The sequence below is a fragment of the Silurus meridionalis genome, chromosome 11, assembly GCF_014805685.1.
Source record: "Silurus meridionalis isolate SWU-2019-XX chromosome 11, ASM1480568v1, whole genome shotgun sequence".
Classification (NCBI taxonomy): Eukaryota; Metazoa; Chordata; class Actinopteri; order Siluriformes; family Siluridae; genus Silurus; species Silurus meridionalis.
The window spans coordinates 14544086-14571107 of record NC_060894.1 but is presented as its reverse complement, the minus strand read 5'-3'; the positions used below and the strand labels follow the sequence as shown (position 1 = coordinate 14571107).

General features: G+C 33.7%; 1 protein-coding gene across 1 annotated transcript; it reads right to left on the bottom strand.

Annotated features, from left to right (window-relative positions):
- Positions 1-867: 867 nt before the first annotated feature.
- On the bottom strand, positions 868-24913 carry postna (periostin, osteoblast specific factor a). Its single transcript, XM_046861976.1, has 24 exons — positions 24729-24913; positions 24190-24288; positions 18718-18782; positions 16815-16972; positions 16483-16647; positions 16020-16166; positions 15543-15687; positions 13557-13769; positions 13020-13154; positions 12104-12252; positions 11648-11784; positions 10474-10604; positions 10247-10377; positions 8065-8167; positions 6833-6900; positions 6645-6690; positions 6375-6407; positions 4667-4879; positions 4245-4295; positions 4000-4077; positions 3684-3743; positions 3477-3563; positions 3336-3377; positions 868-1822 (listed from the first exon to the last, which is right to left on the bottom strand). Exons 1-24 carry the CDS (start codon positions 24866-24868, stop codon positions 1767-1769), a joined length of 2652 nt encoding a protein of 883 aa, XP_046717932.1. The 5' UTR covers positions 24869-24913; the 3' UTR covers positions 868-1766.
- Positions 24914-27022: the final 2109 nt, after the last annotated feature.

The following is a 27022-nucleotide window of genomic DNA, read 5'->3' as shown; positions in this document are numbered from 1 at the left end:
ATCGTTTCCAACAATTCCTCTGAACCTGCTTGAAGTATTCAGCAGTGAAATATATTTAAATATTTGCCTGGGTCAAAATCAATGTATGTTATAATGATGAATTTATCACACTGGATAGCAGGACAAATGCATTAAGTACTACCAAGTGATACTGACAAGTTGCTAAACTTGGATTCTTACTTTAATTCAATCGACATTGTGGATTTGTGATTTGTGGATTTGTGATAAGTAACTTCTAAAACAGATGACAGAATGCGACTAGAATAATAATAAGCAGAGGGAAAACTAATTCCCACTTCTGAGCCTTGACCCACATAAATCTGTGTTCATTTTGCCTCTTGGGCTGTGTTCCCTTTGCCCATCTCTAATCACATCCATATTCATATTGAATGAAAGGATGTTGGGGATGCTCTGGGTCTAAAAAGATCAGAAGAAGCATCCTATTTGAGAGCTTGGCCAAAATGTAATGCTTAAAACATTACAGTGTCTTTGTAATTCATGTATAACTACTTCAAGATGAACCCAAATACACATATATATATATATATATATATATATATATATATATATATATATATATATATATATATATATATATATATATATGTATATACACACACACACACACACACACACACACACACACACACACACACGCACACATGCAAAAAAAAAAAATACATTCAAACTGTGTTTCTGATAAAAGTATGATCAAATATGGTTTTTTTTAGATTCTGCTTGTAGGTACTCCCGGCGTATGTCTACCATGCAGAAAGCGCATCATTTGAGCTGACTTACCATATGTAATGACATGTCATTTTTTATTTCACAATGGCAGGTGTTTACCTGAGATTAAACTGAGGAGTGTCACTTTTATAATCAATTTTATTAAGCAATTTATCAAACAGGCAGTAGGGTAAGATAGGAGGTAAGAAGAGAAGAATGCTACTGAGTTTGAACAGTGTGCATGAATGAGACACACACACACACACACACACAATCTGCTTTAGACAACATTTTACAAATGACTGAATGGATGAAAAGTCACATTAAAGAACAATTAGTGTGAAAGCACAACACTAAATCAAATGTATGAAGCATGAAAACAGGCAGCACCTTGGATCGGAGTGAAATGCAGTACCACAAAATAACAAACATGCAACACTTTATGAATTGCTTGACCACTTTTCACACACTTTGAATATATAGAAATTTCACTTTAAAATGTCTTTTGGTAATTATGACAATCATTTCAGTCCCCTTTAAATGACTTTAAAAGGGTGTGTGAACTGTTTCAATCAAGGGTTTATCATTTTGAAATTATATATATATATATATATATATATATATATATATATATATATATATATATATATATATATATATATATATATACAGAGAAAAACAATTAAGGCTCAACCTAAAGAAACAATGTCACTAAATATATACGTTCCAGTCAATAAGTAGCATAATTTCCTATAACATCTCAAAGTTAAAGCACCATCATTTGCATGTGTGTGTGTGTGTGTGTGTGTGTGTGTGTGTGTGTGTGTGTGTGTGCGTGTGCATGTGCGTGTGCGTGTGCTTGTGTGTGTGTGTGTGTGTGTGTGCTTTCCAGCCAATTCATCTCAGCCGATGCCTCTGTGCTTGCCTTTTATTCTTGCCTCAGTTGAAAGTAACTTTAACTAAACAAATGAAATATAAATGTATCAGTGGCCTAAATGTAGCTGGTTGGAATAAGTAGATCATCTGGTGTCTTTTCATGCTCACTGATTGGGTTTGGAGGGACGTCTTGGAGGTCTTACTGCTCTCTTCATTCCTGCTGCTCAGCAAAATGTAAATATATAATTAGTAAACACTATATGTCATTATTTAACATGCAGTGATATCTTGTACAGACTTTGTTGACCATGGAATTAGCATTCAGATGAAGCCATGAAAAATTAGAAAAATCAAGCTGATCTTTATTTGGGAAGTTCAGAATTATTTCACTGAGGTCAAATGTATGTTAATTACCTTTAAACATAAGTTTGTAATTGATTAATTATACAGTGCATAAAGAAAGTATTCAGACCCCCTTAACTCCTTGTCAATTTTGTTATGCTGCAGCCTGACTAAAATCATTCAGATTGATTCTTTTATCATTACTTTACACTCCGTATCCTATAATGATAAAGTGGAAACAGAATTTTAGAAATGTATGTAATCTTTTGAAAAATTAAAAAACCTGAAATATCACATGTAGAGTACATAAGTATTTAGACCCGTTGCAACAACACTTGAAAATGTTTTCCAGGTGCCTCCTGATTCTCTTGTTCATTGCTAAGATGTTTTTTACATCTTGATTAGAGTCCAACTGTGGAAATGTTTATTGATTGGACTTGATTTAGAAAGGCACACCCCACTCTAGAAGGCTTCACAGCTGTCAATGGATATCAAATCTGGATATATAAATCTGCTGCTGCCCTGAAGATTTCCAAAAGTACAGCTGTCTCCATATTTTTTAAATAAAAGAAGTGTGGCACTAAGAGCTGGCTGCCAAACTGACCAATCATGGCAGAAGGGCCTTAGTAAAAGATTGACCAAGAACCAGGTGGGGCTTATTGCCAGAGTGGCTAGAGGGAAGCCTCTCCTCAGTGCAAAACCGATGGAAGCCTGCTTGGAGATGTGGAACAAGATTAAACTTTTTGGCCTCAGTTGTAAAAGTTATGGAAAAAATTAGACACCGCTCATCACCTGCACAAAACCATCCAGAATTTGAACCATTATGGTCATGCTATGAGGGTGTTCTGCATCAAGGAATGGGCAACTGGTGGAGAGAAAGCTGAATGAAGCAAAGTGCAGAGATATCCTCAATAACAACCTGTTCCACAATGCCCAGGACCTCAGTCTGAGCCGAAGGTTCACCTTCCTACAGGACAACAACCCTAAGCACTCAGTCAACACAGGAGTGGCTTATGGACGACTCTTTAAATGTCCTTAACTGGCCCAGGCTAAACCCTGACTTGAACACTTTTGAACATCTCTGTACTGACCTGCAAGTGGCTGTCCACCGATGGTCTCAATTTAACCTGACCCTGCTTGAGAGGATTTGAAAACCACCCAATACAGATGTACAAAGCTTGTTTCATCTTGCCAAAAAGATTCAAGACTGTAAATGTTTCAGTATTTTTTAATAAAGAAAAAAATTACAGACATTTCTAGAATTCTGTTTTCACTTTGTCATTATGGGGTACTGAGTGTAAATTAATAATAAGAAAAAAAAAATACTTTTGAACAAATGTAGTAGAAGATTGCAACATAACAAGAGGAAGAGATAGAGATAATTTTCTTACCTGGTGGTCTCCGGATAGCTGCTCTTTTTTTAGAGCTACCCTCTGAAAATAAAATAAGATTTAACTTACAGATTCCTAAAAAACATAGTTGCCTACAGCTTTAACTCTAACCATCTTAAATTACAAACTAAAACTTCTAACTTTTTATAATTTTGGCGATTCTCTCCGTTTCCTCCTTCATGAGCTCTGGGTTATCCTTGAAGGATGAAATCCTTGAAAAATCCGGTCCTGTGGCATGGAATAAAATAGGATTGAAATATCTTTAAACCGATCAGAAATGCCAAGAACCACTTACAATTATGTTGATTTAATTCATTTATGTAAATTTTAGAAATCATATATACTTACCTTCAATAATATGAGGCTCTGGCCTAATCACTTTGGTAACAGTGGTGATTTCTCCACCACCTCACAAACGAAGAGAACAACAGAAATTAATTTTTTTTTATTACTGACTGTGAACCACAAAAATAACATGAGTGTGTCAATATTTAATGCATTGTGACAATGCTGCATTTTATATTTGAGGTTAAATTTAGTTCTAATCATTTAATATTTTTTACCTTGTTCTATTATTGGCCAAACACTGTACAATCATAAATTTATGAACAATTAAAAGATTGTGAATCTGATTTATTAAATGGACAAACTTTCACTTTCTAACCTCTCTCAATCATCTTTTTGACTTTTTCCTGTTGCATATGAAGCTCACTTTCCAGCACCTTCTTTATCTCGGTCAGATCTGTAATATACAACAATTTATAATTTGTTTTACATGAGTCATTTAAAAATATTGTAAACTGATGAAAGTAACAAGCTGCAAAAGACCTTTATTTTGTATTTGCCTTTTTTGTTTGGGTGACACATCTCATTTCAAATCAAGATTTCTGATATTGTAGGGTTACAAACCTTCACTAAGAATCTTCTTAATCTCACTTTCAGCATTAGGATCCCTTCCAGCTAAAACAAATATTTATAATAATAAAGTCAAATAATAATAAAACATAAACCAACAGTATATAAAACTGAAGTTCTACTACTTAGATTCCAGACTGCCAAGGACAAGAACATGAAAAGATTTCTATTAAAATACTTTCTATTGCTAAATCTATTGCTTTCTATTGCTAAACCATGCTAAGCAGTGCTCAAGTCATTTATCATTAATTTATTGCTAAGAGGGTCTTTTGATAGGCTACCAGACAAGACTCAGCAAGAAAAAACATTCTGGCAGCCATGGAACCAATAATAAATATGTAACCTCTTTATATTGTAATTGTATGTTCCTAAAAACCAGTTAGTTATGATAAAGCAGTCATATTTAGAAAACTTACTTCCAATAATCCTGGTAACTGTGGTGATTTGTGGCTCTGTCTCAATTACCATTTCCTTCACCACTGGTTTGGACTCAATCTTCTTGGTGAGCTTAAATTCAGTGATCACATGATCTCCCTCCACAACCACGGTTTCCACTTTTGGGCCACTTTCAATTACTTGACTGACTGTGTTAATAAAGGGCTTAGTTTCTATAACCTCCCATTTAGGGCCTAGAACAAGAAGCCAAAGATTTAAGAAAGATTATTTAATCTCTGGTCTCACAATTTGTATGACACACAAAAGAGTTACCTGACTGGGTGCATCAGTATGCTTTGACTATCTAAAGACACATAATCTTCCTAAATCTCAAACCACATGCATCAACATTTTTATATGGAACTTTTTCAAGTTCAGCAATAGATCTACTTATTCAGGTGTAGGGTGAGAGCCCAGTTAATTATTTTTATAATCTGACTTCATTTTTTCACCAAGCCTGTTTACCTGTTCTTCCCTCTGCACAACTCAATCCATTGCAGTGCAAAACTATTAGCTCTATGATATCCTTTTACCTCAGGCAATAAGGATCCTTAACAGCAGGTGTTAACTCATGCTAGCTTTCCCAATCTTATACTTCTGAATAAACGTGCTTGTACTTACAAAGTACCTACATAAATGTAGGTTTATATTTTATAAACGTAATATATGCTTCTAGTTATCTAAAAATTATGTACAATCAAAAGCATTTGTGATATGAAATACATTTCCAATCAGCCATTGCACCTCACTGCATTATGTTACATGACTGTTTGACAGTTTTTGACTGTAATTGATTGGAGTTTTTTCAGTGATCTTTACAATCAATCATACTCACCACTACTGAGCAGTAGAGCAAGAGCAAAGCTAAAACACACTGTGGCCTTGTGGCAAGTAGTTTCAGTTTACTAATACTGCTTGTATTGGAGTAGAACCAGCGTTTCTCTCAGCATTGTGGAGCAATTTCAATGGGGAATTGCCCCATGTAGAGTTAAAGAATGTCTGGATAGTTGCAGGAGGTTTTCCTTATCTTTTAAAATCCCAACACATACATTGCATTATTTATTATAATAGAGTAACCCTTTTACTATTTTTATCTGTTTTCTTCATTGTAATAGAATGATAAAAATTAAATAATAACTTCATAAGAAAATGTAATTATGTTCCTGAATCTCCTTTTTTTCTGTCTTAGCATCAAATTTTACTTTTTTGACTAAAGTTGCTTTACTTGTCCAGAAACCGGTTTCCGATCAAATCAGTTTTGCCAAAATCTTTTCAATATGGTTTTAATTGCTGATCTGAGACATGCTGCTCTCAAGAGTTAATGACTAGTCCTCAAGAAGCAAGATTAGTGCTGCGTTCAGAGAAGCAAGTCCTCTCCTGTCCTTATTACTTCACAGTACCGTAAAGAGGTTTGATTTACTTAGTGGTTTCCTGAGCACGTGCCAAAGAAAATGGTTTTTCCAGTCCAGCACCACACACTGTGTTGAGTTACAGGGTCTTTGTGTTTTATCAATCATTATCACCATTACAGTACTACAGTTAATAAATAAACAAATAATAATGCATAATATTGTATTTGTAACTCTGTATGGAAATTTAAACCAAACTGTAGATGAAGCATTTCCTTCCGATTTGTTTTAGTATTTTTTTGTGAATTTGGAACTATGTAAAAATGGTTGGTCAGATTACCTGTTTCAATAATTTGAGTGGTGATAAATCTCTCTGCAAAAAGAAGAAATAAGTTAATACACATCAAATTATAAATCTGTGAATTGTAATAATTTAAAAGCATTAAGCTTAGATTAGCCTTAAGTGGAGCCTGATTTGTTCTAGAACTATTAGGTGATAAAAAAAATATACTCCAACTATATTAGTAATGTAAAGTGATATATGCAGAGTTTCATTAATATTCTCCACCAGATCAGTCATGTCGTTATCCTGACATAAGAAAGAACTCACTAATGAAGGAGAGTGGAATCTCCCTGTAGGTGTATCCATGAACAAACTAAAAGATTAACAAAAAGACAAGAAAAATAAGCATATGGTTAAAATGTGGAGCAATGAAGGGCAAAAGTTTATGTACTGTAACACATAATAACAGCATAGAGGATTCTACTGTATTAGATTTGGCAGGTGTATTATTGTACCTTTATCTGTATATATTTGATGAGCTTCCTCAGCAAAACAAGTAGATCCTCACGGCCTACTGGTAGATCTGGCAATTTAAAGACACCGTTTCTCAGTTTAGTTAATTTCATTCTTACATTTGGCAGCGGTTAGAAGTGGGGTTACAAAATACATGACAGTAATTGGCAAACATACTGTACTTGGCAGTAGACAGCTTGTACATTCACAAAAATCCAATTCCTGCCAACCATTGTTTTACGCTACAAAATACACAGAACACATGTATGAAACAGTTTGCTGGACAGATTCTTTGCAGGATAAGTATTCCAGTCTGTTGTATTATGTTAAAAAAGAAAAAGAAAATAGTGTATATAAAGGGGAGGCTTGGTTTTAGTGAGATTCCAAAAAAAAAAAAAAAAAATTAAATTAAAGTAGTAATTTGCCAATTAATCTTATCTGTGACTGCAGGTGAGAATGTGTTTATGCCTGTGTCTAACAAATACTCTCAAAATCTGTGTAAAGTGGCTGCCAGCTGGTGGGTCTTTCTTCAGCTGTTTGTGTACTTTGGATAGCTTGCTGAATATTAAATAATGAAATGATTGGACATGTATACTGAACGCAGTCTAAGATGTGCCTTCGTCTCTTAAAGGATGCTTAATTTTTGTTATGATTATGGTTTGGGCTGTTTGGGCTGTCAAGAATATCCAGACAACTGAATGTGTTACATAATAGGAAGCAGATTTGAGCTTCAGCTGCAGGGTCAAACTTGGTGTTGGTACAAGGAAGTGAGCAAAAATGGGAATACTCCTCTATTACTCCACTAGAATCTACTCAATCATAGATCCACAACTGAATAATTAACCTTCTGTTTCCATGACTTCTTTTGAAGTGTCTCATCTTGATGCATGTTTTTCTCTGACATACAAGGACACCATTTATCAAGACTCTACTTTTGCAACCAGGTGTTGAACTGAGAGTGAAAGACTTAGTATAAAATACAGAATAAAGTAAAGGAAAATACCTTAGACTTCTGTGTGTGTGTGTGTGTGTGTGTGTGTGTGTGTGTGTGTGTGTGTGTGTGTGTGTGTTTTTTTGTTAGTGAAAACCAATTGCAATCTGAAGTAATAGGGTTTACTGTGATAGTATTTGTATCCCCAGAATTATTTGTTCTAGCTTTGGGGCATGCTTTTTTTTTTAGGCAAGAGCACCTGCAAACTGCTGTATATGTAATTATAAATTAGTATTTACTTACCTGCGGGATAGAGCAAGTTCTTCACCACGTGAACTACTCCATTGGAGGCCATGAGATCGTTATCATTTACATTTAGCGAGTTCACATTAATGGAGTTATTGACCTGAAAAATAGAAAGATATTCATTACATTTAATATAATAATTATTAATAAGTATATAATATAATAATAATTAATAAGTAGTATACAAGCAAATATATATATATATATATATATATATATATATATATATATATATATATATATATATATATATATATATATATATATTAAAAGTATTCAGGTGTGAGATACTGGGCCCTTAGCTACTGTTATGGAATTTTGGAGAAATGAAAAATAGCCGCCATTGTTCTTTTTAAATAGAATTTTGAATGGGAGAATGGAAGATGACGCATAATGGGTGTTTTAGTGATGATAGCTTATCTCCAGGAAGGCAGATATTTATCACTGAAACATGAACAAACACACACACACACACACACACACACACACATGCACAAACAAGCTTTGAGGTAGAAAATATGGTCCCCCAGTCCCCCATAGTTAAAGCAATAGTAAATTTTGTGTTCTCCAAAAAAAAGGTGTTTCCAACAGTTTAGCTGATTGTTTAAGGTTAGCTGACTATTTTAAAGAAGTAAGTTTTGATCTTGTAGTCTTCCTCATCACACTGATAGGAATCTAGATCATAGGCAGTTAATATATTAATATGGTGATTAAATTATATTTTTCTAAGGATAAACATTAACAGGATAGATTATGTGTACTGTAGTTAGCTAATAATTAAAACTCTTTTATAATGAAATAAGATATTGGATAATAATGTGTGTATAGCTGTTGGTCCTATTCTAATATGATTAGGGCTAAACATCTCAGTAATTAGAAGTTCATGATACTATCACTCAGAGCCACTTACTTTGTTCTAATGATTTAGGATCTGTGCCAAAACTAGTAACAATGGCTTATTATTCTCTTCGGAATTTCCCTATTGTAAATAAAAGACAGCGGAATACTTTCTCTGAAATGTACAGGAAAATATAAGTGGGGATTAAACTAACATTCCCTCTTTCAAAAAACGTCCTTCAGTATTATGTTTGCTTGAAATTGTAAATCAGGATCAGAGTTTTTTCTAATAGTGTTCCAAATGTAATTCTCAATTAACTTCTAACTCTAACTTATTTTTTGCATTTTCAGTGAATTTCAGAATTTTAATGAATTTCAGACTTTTTGGAATTACTATTACTATTACTTCTTTCTGGCATTTAAGATAGCATAAACGCCAAACGTTTGTGCAATACTTATTTTGACACCTCCCCCTGCACTCAGCACACTCACAGCGCTTCATACTAATCTCCTTCACCTGTTTCCAATCTATGCTCTCCTTTATAAGCCTGCCTGTCTGTCTGTGTAGTATGGCAAATAAAACAAACTGACTGTATACTGGTCTATGACTCTTGATCTGACACACACACACACACACACACACACACACACACACACACACGCACACGCACATGCACACACACACACACGCACATACACACCTGCACATTCACACACAATCACAACGATTTTCTGCAGCATTATTCCATTTTAATAAGCCCTCAATTACTGCCCAATTCATCCTTGACCTCTAATGTTTTTTAAATGTTTACCTGCTTGCCCAATCTTTCTTGTTTGTTTGTCAGTTGCCTGAACTTTTGCCTGTTCATTTTTATTATTGCCTTGCGTATTCAATTTGTATGTCCTGGATGTTTTTAATAAAACACTGGCACTGATGTTTGACTTTTTGACTTTCTGCTTAAAACAACAGCTTATGTTTAACATGTGGTCCAAAGTATCATAAGATAACTTTTTTAGCTGTTAACCATGTTCAAGGATCGCAAAATGACAGTATATAAATATATATTTTTATATAATAATTTAATTAAAAATAAAAAATATCATTAAAGAGATCAAATAAATATTTTCAATATGTTATTCATAGAATCTTCTAAAAGTTGATAATACATTCTTTAAATACCTTGTCAATGTAAAATAATCTTTATAAAAATCCTACATAAAAATATTGCAGTCTGCTGACCAATCTGCTGTCCAGTCAGTGGTTTGTATAATATAACTCAATGACTTGTGTATTAGATGTGGATGTGGTTTTTGAAGCAAACCGGAAAATGAATCCACGTACAGATAGCACTTGAAGGTTGTTGCCCTGAATGGTCTTGAGCAGGTTGGTCACTCCACCTTCCAGTCCTCCATTAATGTAGATGCCATTGCTGAAATGGTACAGCAGGATTGTCCTTAAAATGTTCAGATCACCTAAAGAGAGAATAAGGTCAAAACAGAAATATAGCTTTCTTGTGATGGATACTCCAACAATTTTAACATCTCTTTTGGAAGAAGGAGCAGATTTACTAGTGAGAAGATCCATGTCTTCATTTGACATGTCCTTGAAGGCTTCATCAGTTGGAGCAAAAATTGTGTATGATCCCTCTTGCTTTAGCATCTCAGTCAGTTCTGCTTTCTCCATCAACTTCAGGAATATTCTATAACATTGCAGGCAAATATTTTCATCAGATTGTTTTTTATTACTGTGAGATCTTTGGAGAAAGTTTAAACATAAGACAAAAACTATGTAACCATTTAGCTATGAGATGGATCCAGTATGGTTCTATACTGTATTATCTCTAATAATGATGTAGATACAAATAAATTATAGGATTAACTGTAATGGCATTCTTCCACTAGACACTAAAATAGGGACACATGTAAAAGGCAAAAGATTGTGCACAAAAATCTCTTTGTAAACTGAGCTGAGTCTTTTTGCGATGTAGCTTGGTCTTACATTTATTCACCCATATAGTTATGACAGATTTCATATGGCTTCCTATTTGCTTTATTTGTGCCCTGCATAGAATGTAATATAATAGTTGTGTAGACTTAAACTTGTGCCATTGTGAATAGTATTTAAAGACATTTGAGTTTAAAAATAAACCTTGTCTAGGAAGAGTTTACTTAAGATTAAAGGGCTGGTACACTTAGTTGTGTTTGGAAGTATGACCTGCTAATACAGTAAAAATATTTGTTGGCAAAATGACTTTTCTATAAACCTTGTCCCTGTGTTAGCACATCTCATTCTTCAGAAATTGATTTAGTAATTTTGAAAAAGCTACTTCTTCACTGGCCAGGGTACAGATAGACCTAATCTTATGCTGTTTGGTATAGAAGTGATCTTATTTTATACTTTCAAAAAGCATGCATAACAATTTCAGGTTTGGTTGCAGTGTTTTCTTATACTTGTGCCCCTCAAGAAATCACTGCTATTGCTGGATCTAGACATGTTTTTTTATTTTTTATAAAAAAAAAAAAAAGAAATAAAGAAATGTATTCTGCTTAAATTAAATAGATTTTGCATTACTTGACATTTTTTGTCAATACAGAACCATAGATTTATTTCTGCCATTGAAACAGCAAACTTTTTCTTTTTAATTTTTTGCAATTTCTCATTCATCACACACGTCATATCACTTTTTTAGTAATTATATTTTACTGATACTTCTAGAAATAAAGGTGATTAGTGTAAACTCACGTGAAACGACCATCAGCCTGCAGCAGCTCCAGCATGGTCTGCTCTGGCAATCGGATTAATGAGCGCATTAGATGAAGAGCACCGTTGCTTCCCTCTTTACTGCCTCGAATCATGCAGGCATTCTCAATACACACAGCCTATCACAGACAAAAGCAAAGCATCACTCACCGATGCTCTGGGCATAGCTAATGAAGTGACAGCTGAAGTTAACAGCTGACAAGATGCTGGCAGGCATAATAAATCAATTTCAGCAGTGTTGGGGAAATAAGAGAAAGAAGGAAGATGAATTTATAGGGGAGTATATACAGTCAAATTAAACACTCCAAATATAAAATGAAAAGAATTCTGTAATTTGCCCATGCAATCTGGCATTCCTTCGCTCTAAATTAAGATGTACAGATGCTACCTACTTCTTTTGTATTTCACTTTATCATTTATTCCCTTAAAGACACTAACCGTGCGGTAAACAAAAACTCTAAGCAGCCTCCCTCCGAGGGTCTCCAGCAGCTGACCATTGTAAAGTTCATTCAGTGTTACCCTGAGCTTCAGGATGTGATTTTCAAGGATGATCCTCAGTAAATTCTGATCCAAAGCCATTATTTCCTCTAAAACAAATACAGATCACCAGAACACTGTAGTCACTAGTATAAGCACTCAGTATTAGTTATACAGTTATAAGTAAGTCTAGAGTCCAGAGGTCTGAGGACACTACTATTATTGTAAAGATCTAATAGAATTTATTCTGACAAATTTTATTTCTCAATTATATTAACATCATTATATATTATATAAGTAATAATCAACTATTTTTCATAAAAGAAAAATGCATTGTGGGAGATATAGTTGCTCTCATTAACTATAAAGTTTGGCATGTTTTCTGTGTGTTTAAAAAATATTAAATAGTTTTGATGAAGAATGTCACATAAAAAAAAAACAGAAAGTTGAAAAAAACAAAGGTGCCATTGAAGGTAAACAACATAACAGAATCACTGCTGTTTTCTTTCATTTGTCACCACTCTTTGTATTAAAACCTAATCCAAAGGGTTTAATTTCCATGAGAAATGTACTTGCTGTTATGTGTATAAAAATAATACACAGGTTATAATATAAATAGAATAAACATCACAGCAACCTTACAAAATAAAGCATTATATGTGCAAAGAATTAAAAATATATTCATTCATTTAGCAAATCAACTAATACAACTGTCCTAATATTACCTAGATGCTTTTAATGCAATCTTAAAAAAAAATACATATACATATATACATATACATACTTTTGTCTTTTTAGCTCCTATTTGTAGTAGACTTTTAAACCTGCCTGATTTTCAGATTCCCCCAAAAAACCCAAAAACATGTGGTGAACGCACTGGTGAAAACACTGTTGACAGGGGCGAGGAGTGTGTACTCAGTCTTGGGCCTCATGGCTGCAGACAGGCCCATCTCAGACACCATGTCACCAAACATTCTCTGGGAATCACCTACCAGTTCTATCACCTGCTTAGCTTTAGTTGGAGAGAATACCAGAGAGCGAGAGAGAGAGAGAGAGAGAGAGAGAGAGAGAGAAAGAGAGAAAGAGAGAAAGAGAGAGATCATAGATTAATAGTCAGTATTTCTTTTAATAATGTTCGTGCAAATTAAAATATATTATTGTACAGAGACAAATTGATGTGCCTTAAAGTGCTGTCACAAGACAAGAAGGTATCTATACTCTGCTCCAAAAGTATTGGAACAGCAAACCGATTGAATGCTGAAGACACTTGGGTTTAGTTAAAAATATGTATTTTATTTGAGGTTTTTTCTGTTTACCTCTAGAATTGATAAATAATTTAAAAACAACTTACAGATCACTTCTTTGGTTTGATCTACAGATATACAAAAGCAGATTAAGTAAATTAAACACTAACCAGAGTCAGGAATGAGCACTTGGTCAATGAGGTGAATTACTCCATTGCTCGTGATGATGTCCTTCTTCAGTACCATTTTAATGCCATTGATAGTTAGACTGTCACCATCACAGCCAATCTCAACTACACTGCCCTCCAGTGTCTCATATGCAGTGCCAGTCATAATGGCTTCAGAGCACTGGACTGAGCTCAGAAGGTGATAATTTAGAAAGGCTGAAAAAAAATATAAAGAATATTTTCAGAAACTGAAAGATATTTTATACTTCAAATAAACAAAAAATACCCTGGCTATTAATTATTCCCAAAAGTTTTTCTTTTGGGGAAAATATATCAGTTTATTTTTTATTTTTTTGGCACCAGGGAATACAATTGACTGGGAAAGAATATGAATGTGCCAGTGTCCAATGAACCCTTGATAGTAAAATTCCAAATAAGAAAAAGAAAAAACTTTCTAGTCACATAAAGACACTTTTTAATAATATCCTCTTTAGATGACCTTATCTCTAAACACTCCAAATGCCAAAATCCTGCTGGCATCCATATAGCAAAGATATGTTGTAAACCGAGAAAAATGCATGGAAAATGGTCTCATTATTTCGTTTAAAATGGCGTTGGATTGTATGTCATCGACATGGTAGATAATTTCACAGGAAGCTCTGTAAAGTGCATAAAGACTAACGTAATCCTGTGAACACCCACTCTGTCCTTCCTGTACTGCCGATGGCTGGACATTGCCAGGAACTACTGTATGGACATTATCACATTCCCAGGAACTCAGCCTGTTCTGCTAATTCTCACTGTCTGTTTATGCACTCTGCGTTTGTGTGTGTGTGTGTGTGTGTGTGTGTGTGTGTGTGTGTGTGTGTGTGTGTGTGTGTGTGTGTGTGTATGTGTATGTGTATGTGTGTATGAATGAGAAAGTGGGTGTAGGTTGAAAGTCCTATCCGATATCCCTTTATGCTTGTATTTCTGTATTCTCGCCTACCTGCATTACTGAATGAGCCCATTTCATGCCTTCCCTTAAAAAAAAAAAACTTGACATTTTACCCAGACTGGTTACATCTGAAGAAGATTTAGCACTGTATTTCATTCTTTTCCAAGCGGCTGTTGTGCACAACTCTCATCTTTCTTTATGACTAAACATCTAGCTTGATGGGCCTGAAGGCTAAAGCTTCAAAATAATGAAGCTTTCTTCTATATCAATTAATTTAACACCTATTCCTGTTTCTTCAACTGAACTTCTAGTTATAGTTTAACATTCTTAAAAATTTTAACACTGTTAAGACTCTATATGAACTTTTTAAAACAATATAAAGTTGTTAACCTGAATGCACTAACACATTTTATCAAACCTATTTCACTAAAACTTCTGCTTAAGAGTGGAAGACATGGAAAAACTTGTGTATAATTCCAAACAGAAATATTTCAGAGACATTTCTAAATCATGTCTACCCAAATATATGAATCGATCTATAAATCAATCTTGTCATTCTTGTCAGTTTCTCAATAAAACTTACAAAATTATTTATCATTTATTTTCAGAACCAATCCTAGACCCCTGGATATGCAGTTGACAAGAAAAAGTTGGAGTTTATCAAGCTACTGCACTGTTCAAGCATTTCCTGCCAGGAACAGAGAATGAGATCAGAATGTCTTGACTTTGGATAACCCAGAGACTGCGGTTAGTTTTGCTGTTTGTCCACTGTCTGAAAATCTAACATGGCTTTTAGTGGTCTACATTCATGTCATTTGAAAGAGAAGACATGACCCTTCAGAGTCTGTCAATGAATAAGAGCAAAAGACTGTTTACCCTAAAGCGCCTTTATTTGCTGTACATACTTTAACAGTGATGGAGTGTCTAAAATCCACACTGCTGTGTAAGAAACCCTGATTCAGTACTAGAGAGATCTCTTAAAGTGCAGTTATTAATGATACTGTAATTCCCAGGTGTTAATGGCTGTATTTGCCAGTATGCTGAGCTCTCACCTTGAAGTACAGTCGTGTCACCTAGGATCCGTTCAAGGACGGCACTGTCCAACTGCTCAAAAGCCTTATTAGTTGGAGCAAATAGAGTATAGTGTCCAGGTTTACGAAGTTTTTCCAATAAACTGGATTCTGCATTTACAGCTTTCTGCACAGACAACACAACATAGAATTGTCACTTTGCACTAATTAGAACTATTAATAATAAATTTGACCTTTTTTAAACACAGGTTTAAAACTTTTCATAAAATCACATTTGTCTTTTCAAGCATGTTTTGAAATGTATTCAGTAAGATATTTAAAGATTTATGTTGTGTTTTTTTGTAATTTTTGCCATTTTTTATAACTAAAATAATTTTATATATATATTTTGCAATTCTATAATAAAGGTGCATTTTTATTCAATAACTTCAAAACTTGAATGAAAGATAAAAATGGATAAAAAAATATGCAGATGTTTATTGATGTGCAGTGCCTTACATTGAACAATCTTAGTTCCTCATTGCTTTGAATGACCTCCCTGATGCTGTTTCCCACTGCACTGATGACACCATCAATTACATGTACAACTCCATTTGTGGCCACCTGGTTTGCATGAATGATCCTAGCACAGTTGACTGTCACAACCTGCAGAATGCAGAACAACAATCAGGCAAATAAGATATAAAAACAAAGATATAGATTGATGCATTGTATAAACTTTTACAATGTATAATTCAATAATTAGTGTACATATCACAGACTCTCTCTCTCTCTCTCTCTCTCTCTCTCTCTCTCTCTCTCTCTCTCTTTCTCTCTCTCTCAAATATATAACAAATTAATAACACGATTAAAAGGCTACATTAATTTTCATAATTATCATTTACAAAAAAAGAACAGTCTCCAACCTCTCAAAAACACAAAAATTTTTATGTGTTCATTTATTTTTTTTTTTCATACATACTCCATTGGAATAGTGGTTGATGTGCAGTGCTTGTTTGTTGTACATTGACTCCAGAATTAGATCATTCTTCAGGTCTTTGGTAAGTAAACGTTTGTTGACCATGTGGTAACGCAAAGCATTGTACAACTCTGACTGTGCGTTGTTCACAAGTGCGTTTCTAGCAGTCTGCATGGTATAAAAATAACATAAATTGTTATTCATATTAATACTAAAATACAATATAAAGGGTACAAATGAACTAGATACTACTTTTGTACATCATACATACAAGAAGACAAAAAGGGGAGGGGAACAATTACAGTAAAAATGTTCACATCTGCTTTAATACATACAACATCTAATTGTTCCCAGGCATCAGTGCTAGGCGCAAATATGGTATAGACACCAGCTCCATTAATCTCCTCTTTGATCTTGGACAGGTCAGTATACTGCTGGGTCACATCCAGTTTCAGCAGAGCCAATGTGCCATAAACGGTGTCAATAGGGAGAGCTGGAGAACAAGGTAAAAGTAGGACAAAAAATATTTCATTTAACACAACAATTTTTTGTTTGTCATACAGCAATTTTTAAGGGGTTTTATAATGTTCCCCTCATTTCTGTATATAGTACTCCTGTAACCAGCTGAAAACATTTATGTTTTGTGTTTTGGATTATTCATGTAATATGCAAGAAAACATACAGGAAACAATATGTATTGATACCATAAAAAAGTTTTTTACAAGTAAACATTTTTTTTTTTTAAATATAAAAATTGATTTGTTTGACTGTTTCCAGACTGGGATACTTTTCGCATTTTCATTCTAAACATACAGCTAATAAATATGTCAATAATGAACAGTGGCTGCAGGGTCTTCTCTGCTGGCAGTATCACTGACTATATTTTTGTCCATGAATATGTATTAAAATATTCCCAATAGTATATCCTTTTCGATTTTGTTTAGCGTTTCTCTTGGGCGAGGTGCGTCTATGAGTGTCTGTTCATGTTGGAGTTTTTAATCCAATCAGATTTTAGTCCTCACATCACGTGCTGCAAGCATTGAAGGAATCTGATGTGAGGACTGCAGAATCAGAAGTGTGGTGCCTGTCATTTAGAATACATCTTGCTTGAAGCTGTTGCTTTAAACAACCAGATTTCAAATTGATGGCACTGTGTGAAAGAAGAATAGTTGAATTGTGTTTATTGGGTTTCTTGCTGTAGTAATGGAATTCATTCTTACTGCATGAGATACCTGTTTGTGATGCAGCACTTTATTATACTATGTTTGTGTAAATTATTGATTCTGTAAAATATTGGTTTTTATAGCCGTGACACAATAATGATGCTATTAAGATGTAGATTGATTCAGGCAGAACTCCACTGAAGGTCCTAGGTGTGAAATGAGCAGCCCTCTACTGATAATAAATAATTCTATTGGGCAGAGTTTTTATATAATAATACACCGATTGCTGCAAATAGTCATCACTGCTCACAGTGGAATTTGGTAAAACCACAAAAAACCTACATAAATTCAACATACTTTGGTTTTTTAATGTTTTCTTAATGATATTTGTGAGCCACTATTATCACACACTGGAATCTTAAAGTATATATAATCAGTAAACAGCTACGGTAACTACTCCAATTATAGTATGAACATTAAATTAACGTTAGTTCACACATCTGTCTCTATACGTGAATGAAACATGGGAAACTTTTGGATATAAAAATTGTACAAGTATGCAGAGTTATATCAAAAAACTTTGTATATGCAAATGTCTTTCAAAAGTGAAGATTGATTATTAAAAGCTTGTGAAAATGAAGGTGTACCTAGTTAACAGACAATGACACATCCCCAGTAAGTCTTTGGAAGTAGATTATGCATAGAAACGAAATCTAAGAATATGTACATAAAACATATATCTGTTTAAAGTGGTTCTTTTGTTGTTTTTTTGTTATTGTACTGTTCATTAAAAAAAAAAAGACAAATTATATAATGCTGGCTACATTGTTTTCAGTGTTAAGGCAACTTATCTTTAAATTTTCTTTCTAAACATGAATAAATAACTACATTTAATAACCCTGGACTAAGATTCCTTTCATATCATGACCCATAATTTTAATAAAATCCTAATAGACTTTATGAAAATGGCATTCTTCCCAGTTTAAATAAAAAGGAGCAGTGATCCATAAACAGAAGTATGTTGGGGCAGCAATTAAATAATGCCTGGAATTTTTCCTTATCAGGTAATACCAACCTGCAGGGCAGCCTTGCATCCCATCCAGCTTCATATAACCAGGACAGCATTCATATAAAACAAGTCTGCAAAATAAACCACAAAGACAATCACTAAGCTTTAGCCTTATAGTCTATCAGACATTTATAAACCCATTTCAATGGTGCAGCAAGTTGTTGCCAAATTAACAATGTAAATACACTGTATGTTAACGAATATAGACATTTGATTTAAATTAAATTAAATTAAATACAGAGTGATGAATAAGAATACTCAATAAATAGAGACGTTGCATATGAAGGTAGATAAGGAAGGGTAGAAATTACAGTAAAATCAGAATAAAGTGATATAATGATTAGTGTAAAAATATAGGAAATTTTCAGTTTATCATCAAAAATAAGATTTTTAGTCATGAATAGAATGTAGATGCTGCTTGCTGTAAAAAATGATGTTAGAAAGGCAATGGAAAGGTAATCAAAAGAAAAAAGAAAAGACAAGGTGTCACTGTCATAGCAATAATTGAAGAAGCCATAAAAACCTTATGAATTAGACATGATTTTACATACACACTGAACACTAGTGGACAAAGTACTGGCCCCTGTGAGACATAATTTGTATTAGTAACTGCAAAGTTTTTAAAATAGTGGCCTCATTAGTGATTTGAATTGATTAACTCATTAACCACAGCCTTAAAATTATTTTCAAATAACTTCTATAATAAAGCATTTATTGTAAGAAAAATATTGCGTGGGATATCATGGCCTAATGAACTTGCAGAATACTATTTCCTAAAATAATTACTAAATATTTTACTTGTCTTTCAATTACTAATAAGAATAGACAAGGTTATAAATTGTACTGCAATCACTAGAGGGCCTCAGATACATTTTGGTCTCATCTTCAATCCTCTGCTAAACCCTTTTTGTCACTGATGTAAAGTTTGTCTTTTAAAAAACATATGAATTTATTTATCCTAGTTTATGAATAAGAAAAGAAAAAGAGCGAAAAAATGCATTTGAAAAATAAGCAATCTTAAACCCAGAACAAGGCCAGCCATAGGAGGTGGTGTATTTTTTATAAAATAATCCTCTATACACAAAGGTTTGTTTATAACAGAATTTGTTATTAGTTAATGTGAAAAATATATATATATTTTTTATTATCATTGAATTTATACATATGTGTATGTAAAGGTTTATTGTTATTAAAACTATTATTTTTAAAATTATTATTAATAATTTATATATTAATTTGTTATTACTCTTATAAAAATATAGTAAATCTGAATTAATCATTTTGGTGAAGGGAATCAGAAGTTTAGAGTCACTTGGATGAACAAGAAATTGCAACCACTAGAAGATATTGATGATATCCCCCCTTCGGCACTCAGCACACTTGCAGCGCCTCACCTTCATACTAATCACCTTCACTGGTGTTCAATCTACACCCTCCCTTTATAAGGCCCCTGTTTGCACGCACTCACCGTCCGATCTATGGTTCATTCTGGCGATCATCCCTGGACTACCTGTGTTTTGGAATATACCCGTTTTCTGGTACATGCTGCTTCCTAGCTTCTGTTTGTTTCCCAAGGCTAACAAAGATCCTATTTATATTCTGGTTTCCGAATCTTGATCAAAGCATGACAGTTAAGTATACAGTATTTCAACTGAATAGGTAACACAAATAAATAATTAAGTAAATGACATGAAATGAAAAAGTCTTTCCAGGAAATACTGCTTAGTTAATTACTAAGGTAGAACTTGCCACTGTACAATTTCTAAACAATATACTACATAAATATATTGAACTTCATATCTGCTTGGCCCTACACTACCGTACATTTTCCTAGGCTTTTTTGACAGCCTTGTAAACTGCATTTAACTTGAGTGAATGTAAATGATCATTTTATGTTTTTTTTCCCCCATAGGCATATTAGAGTTATATAAAGCTAAGCATTTTGTCCCTTTTATTTATTCATTTGACAGATCTTTTTATATAAAAGCAATTTTATTTCAGGCAGAATACACTGTAATACAGCCATGCATTTAAGGACTTCGAGTCTTTACTCAGGGGGCTGAGCTTGGTATCCCCAACATTCCGATCTCTAGTGCATTTCCTTAATTACCAAAAACCCTTGCCAATTTCACATTTCATACAGTGGCATTTACAGACAATGCAACATACTGTGTGATAGAAAGAATCTTTGTCCATGCTTATGGACTATACTGGAGACTACATAAATATGTTGTCATTTGTATGAACCCAGACAGGGAGTTTTGCCAAACAAATGCCTTTGCGAAATTAAGACTGGATCATTTTCCAAGAATTTGGTTACTCTAGTAACCTAGCTGTGCTCCACTCAAAGCAAGCAGTAAATCATAATATGAAAGAAAGACACGTGCTAACAGAAAAGAAGTAAAGTAAAGAAATCAATGCTAAAGCAAGAACGGATCAGATATCTTTTCTTGTAAACTCTAGTGGCAATGTTTTAGATTGTTCATAATTTTTAACAGCTGTCCACTTATTACTCAAGCTCAGCTAATGCCTAATATCCTCGTCCTGCCATAGGGCAGATTAGACTGACATGTAAATGATGATGTGGGAGGCATAAATGAGGCACACACATGATGTGTCAAGGTGAACATCTAAGCCACCCAAATACACATGTCTATCTGCTTCTTTTTTGTCTCTTTTTTTTTCTTTAACTTGTGTTTCTGGAACGTGGAACCTCAGAAATCACAGTCAGTCTGATTTCCTCCAAAGTTTCTGGAGAAAGCACCTTGTGCATGAGGCAGTGAGAAGCACAACCTTTTCCTACATGGATATCAGTAAACTGATAAATCAAAATTCTTTTGGATTCCAGGCTAAAGACCATCAGGGATTAGCAGGCACCAGAGAGCATAATGATGGACAGAGCATGGCGTGTGAATTAATTTTATCTTGCCAGTTTCTTCAGAGTCTACTCCCAAAAGCTGTCTTATTAAGGATACAAGCATACAGTCTGGCATAGTGCCAGTGACCAGTTTCTTGGAGAAAAAGTAAAATTGTAAATGTCTGACCATCTGATAAGGGCTATAGAGGAAGCTCATTATGCACTTGCTGATACTACTTGGTCTCCAAAACACTATTACCAAAGACTGCAAATCAGTGTTTATGTAACATCTAAGGGGAGAACACAACTTAGAAAGATGAAAGTTATACATGTTTATGTTTTACACTAACAATCTATAAAGGAAAAAAAATGTATGTGCTTTGTGCCAAAATACACATGGCATAAAGATGTGGTTAGTTTGTACATGGCTGGGCCCCCCAATGATTAAACAGGATCCAGCATGAAATAAGTTGGCTGTCAACAAACTACAGTTCATCTTCATAAAACTTCAGTCAAGAGCTGAAAAGAGTGAAGGATTAAAAAAAAAGAACAGTAACAACACACTTCTAAACTTTTTATAGCAAATCTGAAAAATGACCACTTGAAATATTTGATGCAATAGAGACAATGGCCTTGCACAAGCTTGCCATACTGTATGTTAGCACTGTTCACAGTTCTAGCACATTAAACATGTTGGCATCATCTGATGATAAGATCTCAGTGGATCTTGCTTGGCCAAGGACAATAAACATGGCACCCTGTAATCATCTAAAAAGAGGCCTAATTTAACTGTCATAACAAAATTCCTTGGTATACCAAAACTGTTGCTACATACTTGTATAAGCCATTATTTTGCTTTTATTTATTGGTATGGAGTGGTGGTGGGTCATTGCATCAAGATTTTAATGTTTTAACCGGAGTTTGGTGTAGTTTTGCATACTTCTCATGTCTTTAGGGGTTTACTCTGGGTTAACTTATTTCCTGCCACCTCAAAAAATATGCCTGTATTTTGATTGTATATTTTACAAAATTTCCCACCTGGATGTGTATATGTTTGTGTGGAAACAATGAGAACGACCTGTTTTTGATTCAGCATGTTTTTTCACCACATACCCAATGTTCAAATGACTACAGCTACTTTTAAATCAGTTGTTGTTACTTTTAAAAATTCTAGAAATTCTCACATTTCTCTACATACATATTCAGTTAACGGCAAATCTGCAAAAATCTCATGTTTTGGTTTTTGTTCCTTCAACAAAACCTACATATAGGTGTTACATTTAGGTACATATACTGTGTAAATGAATTCAGTAAAATATACTCACGTGAACTTTTCAAATTTGCTAGGGGAATTATTTTAATGCCTGCAATTGCATAGCCTACTCATATTTTTGTTTATTATTTTTAAGACAAAACTGGTTAAATTCTCATCTGTATGTAAGTTGTAATTTTATTTTACCAATGTCTGACTGTGAAAAGAAGTAGAGCAGTACAGTATGAAGTCAGACCTAGCTAGTCTAAACTTGTGTCCTGGTTAATTTAGATGCACAATTAATGTGTTTAGCAAATGAATTGATTTATATTCCATTGCCTTTTAGTATAAGATTTTATTTTTGCAGCTAGGTTGCTGAACTAAGTAACTTTCATGCAACTTGTTTGGGGGAAGTACTTGGTTGGGGTTCAATCAAAAATGTTGTTTTATGATTTTATATTTAATTTTATAATTAGACTTTTTTTTTAAAACAAACTTTAAATAGTATTCTGTTACCAGTCATATTTTAATAAATATTTTTTATTTCACAAAGATGTACTTTTTATGGAGAGGCTCTGCATTATGTAGCAAGATGCAGTGTATTCCCTTATAATAAGTATTAAAAACAGTCAACTATTCACTTAATATAAATAATAATACAGTATGATAGATGACAGTATAATCATAGAAAATGGTTTGGTTTGGTTTGTTTTGCTATGTTCTACTGTACTTTTAATTACAGGGCCATTTCAGTTCTAAATTTAATGGTTCATGAGACCAAAAATGCTATTTTCCTGAAATGGTACATGTTACAAATTACAGATACATTCAGAGAGATACATATTTTTTAACTGGGAGTCTGACAGAAGGTATAGGAGTGTCCCAAGATCTCACTTCACTAATTTAACTTCAGAAATTTCCCCACTGCGGGATGATTAAAGGTATATCTTATCTTATCTTTTATCATGAAAATGAGTGAAAAAAGTGAAAAGTGTTGTAATGCTAAATCATTATTTTAGTTCTCTAACAATATTTAGATGTTGGGTGGAATCCCTAAATTTTCAACCTCAAAAAATGAATAGACTTGATCATTACAGTTTATTTAGAACTGAGATCCATTTTGCTATAGATACTAATATATTATATTAACATTATATACAAACATTAGTTATATTATCACCTGTGTTTATTATAGGTTTATGCATTACCCACTGTCGCCACACTTTCATAGCAAACACTCCACCACACACACACACACACACACACACACACACACACACACACACACACACACACACACACACACACACACACCACAGAACAACAGTTTGAACATAGATCAGAGGGACACCCATTGTTAAGCACTTACGCTTTTTTCCCACAGATTGCTTTTTGGTACCAGTTCCTGCATGTGCTGAAATACTTCTTTTTGGTTCCGATTACTTGCTGGAGGGCACACACATTGGGCCTGTCGAGAATGCAGGAAGCACAATTAAAAAGAAAGAGAAGAAATAAGAAAGAAGCATATAGAACTGGTATTTAGTGCTGAAAATTGCTTTCATCCAGAAACAAACAATTTGAAAGTCAATGCAATTAGGAAGGACAATTGTATGCCATTTTTGACAAATTGCTCTAAAGACAATGGAGAATGATGAAAAGCCAAGAGTAACTATGACAGTTTGGAGATTTAGTGTGATAATTTTTTTGTAAAATACTTTGAAAATGTTTTAATTAAGAATTATGAATTTTGGATTTGCAGACTTTAGCTTTTCTTTAAAAAAAAAATATATGTAACACTACTAAAGACAATAAAGATAAATAACCGACTATAACAAAAGTGACAGTTTGTGGCTGATTTTAATAATAAAAAAATACAGAGATAATTTCCTATATAAAATATTCCCTTACCCATGACTCTTTGCCCTGATGCGGCTATGTGACACAATCTTGTCATAGGCAGATGAGTCCACCTGGTCCAGATATGAAAGAGCCAGCAAAACAAAGGTGGCCACAAAGACAAGCTTCATCCTGGCTTTTGCCCCACACATTAAAGCCACTGACAAGCAAGAAAAAATGGGAGCAGACTATAGCAAGGCAGATTTTATACCACCCCTCCCCTCTCTAACCCTCTAAATCCCTCACACAGTTGCTGTATTGGATATACACAATGAGGGAATGAATATAGAGCAAGAATATTAACCTGTTCCCCTTGTAACCATATTCTCCACAGGAGCCCTGAGCACCTAACTCAGCTTTCTCACAGTAGTTGTAAGACCTGTTGTGAACAATACATGACTACATTGAGTTTATTGTACTTTTCAACGGTAATTTATTTCACAAAATTTGCATTTTAGTCATTATAAAGGGTAACTGGTTTCCAGACTGGTGAAGTTAGTTGATTTACAGTACTTTACATTTGCAAAGTCTATGCATGTAAAAACTGGAAGATTTAAATAATTTAATCCCTATCAAAACCCAGTTGAACGACAGTGATCACGATCAGTGATCTTACTCTATTGTAAGTCTAACGTAAATTTTTTTATGAGCTCTGGATATTTAATTATCAATAAGACAATTATATTCCACATAGAGGATTTGAAAATTTTAAGTCAAGTCAAGTGTTACACTTTACAGATTCTTTTATTTTTTTGCTTTCTTGCATCTGAAAGGTATTTGGCAAAGTTCCAAAAAGAGACTGAAGTATATGGAAGACAAGTCAGTGTAAGAAACTTGAATTGCTTTTGAATCGTTTTACTAAATATCAATGTTAACCTAACCTGTGAGCATCACTACCTCTAGTGGTGGAAGCATAGCAATACAATATCATTACAGAATTGTTTCTTTAAACAAAATAAATTGCGCTTTTTGATCACTATCAGAAATTGTATATAAATCCAAAAATAATAATTAAATTCTTGTATAGTGATATAGTAAGTGGATCCCCCTCACCCTGGGGGGTGAAGGTGGGGGTCAGCTATAATTTATTCTTTTTATTAAAAGTGTTTACCTCCATTAAAATGCATGTTATTTGTAGGGCATGATACAGCCACATTACAACTTTTTGATTATGTGGCTGAGCTTGTTTTAGATATATTGTAGATACATCATGAAAGCAAATGTAAAACACCCCAGATTAGAAGGATTAGACAATCAAGCCAACAGTTGTGAACAGATGTTGTGGAAATAAACAGTTACATCATAATAACATAGAAATCCATATAAAACCCAAAACTTGCTTTTGGTTTATTCCTGGAGGGATCATTTTTTTATAACGTAACCTTTGCACACACACACACACACACACACACACCCACACACACACAGACGCAACCTCTTGAGACAGTGATGTTATTGTTAAATAAACAAGAGGATACAATGGTAAATAATTTAGATCTGCTACATCTATACAATATGAAGAATGTTTTTATTTCAATGCACTGAACATTTTTACTTTGCATTTGGAGAAAGCCAAGATCAAGAATAAGAAAAAAAAAAAAAAGGCAAAAGCAGACTTTTCCTATGAGCCAGATTTGGCCCTTGCCAAGCCAACAAATTCACCAAGCACAACGGCTTTGACAAATAAACTCATTTGAGATTATGACTAGATATCTCTAGAGAGTAGATATTTTTTGTACTTTTTTATTTCGAATGAAATTCATCTTTATTAAATAGTTCATATTGCAGGAATTATTCCAAGGACATGCTTTCTAAGAACAGCATATTCAGTCAACCTCAAAATGATCTGACCCACTGTTTTCTTTCTTACATTCTTTATGATTTACCAGGGTGGTTTCCTTTGCAGCTAGTGGGATACACAGCACTTATAAATTTTCAGATTTCTTCATTCTATTTTCCATCTCGTTAATTCAAAAAAGGTGAATACTTTGTTTCTTGTATCTTTAGTATTACAAACTGTCAAAAAATCTGAGAATGTTATCTGTTACTTGACTAATATAACAGTCTAAAATAATATCACTATTTATTTATTGTTTCTTATTTTCTTTTTTTTAAAAAGAAAAATTATTTTACAAATCATTAACTAAAATGTTAGATTCCCCTACTTAAACAATTTGTATATGAGAAAGCCAGCAGGGAAGCCCCTAAAAGCATGGTATGCCAATAACAATCTTGCACCCAAGACCAAAGACCCCATTGTGAATTGCCTGAGGATTTGTGTGGGTTACATACCAATACCTATCCAC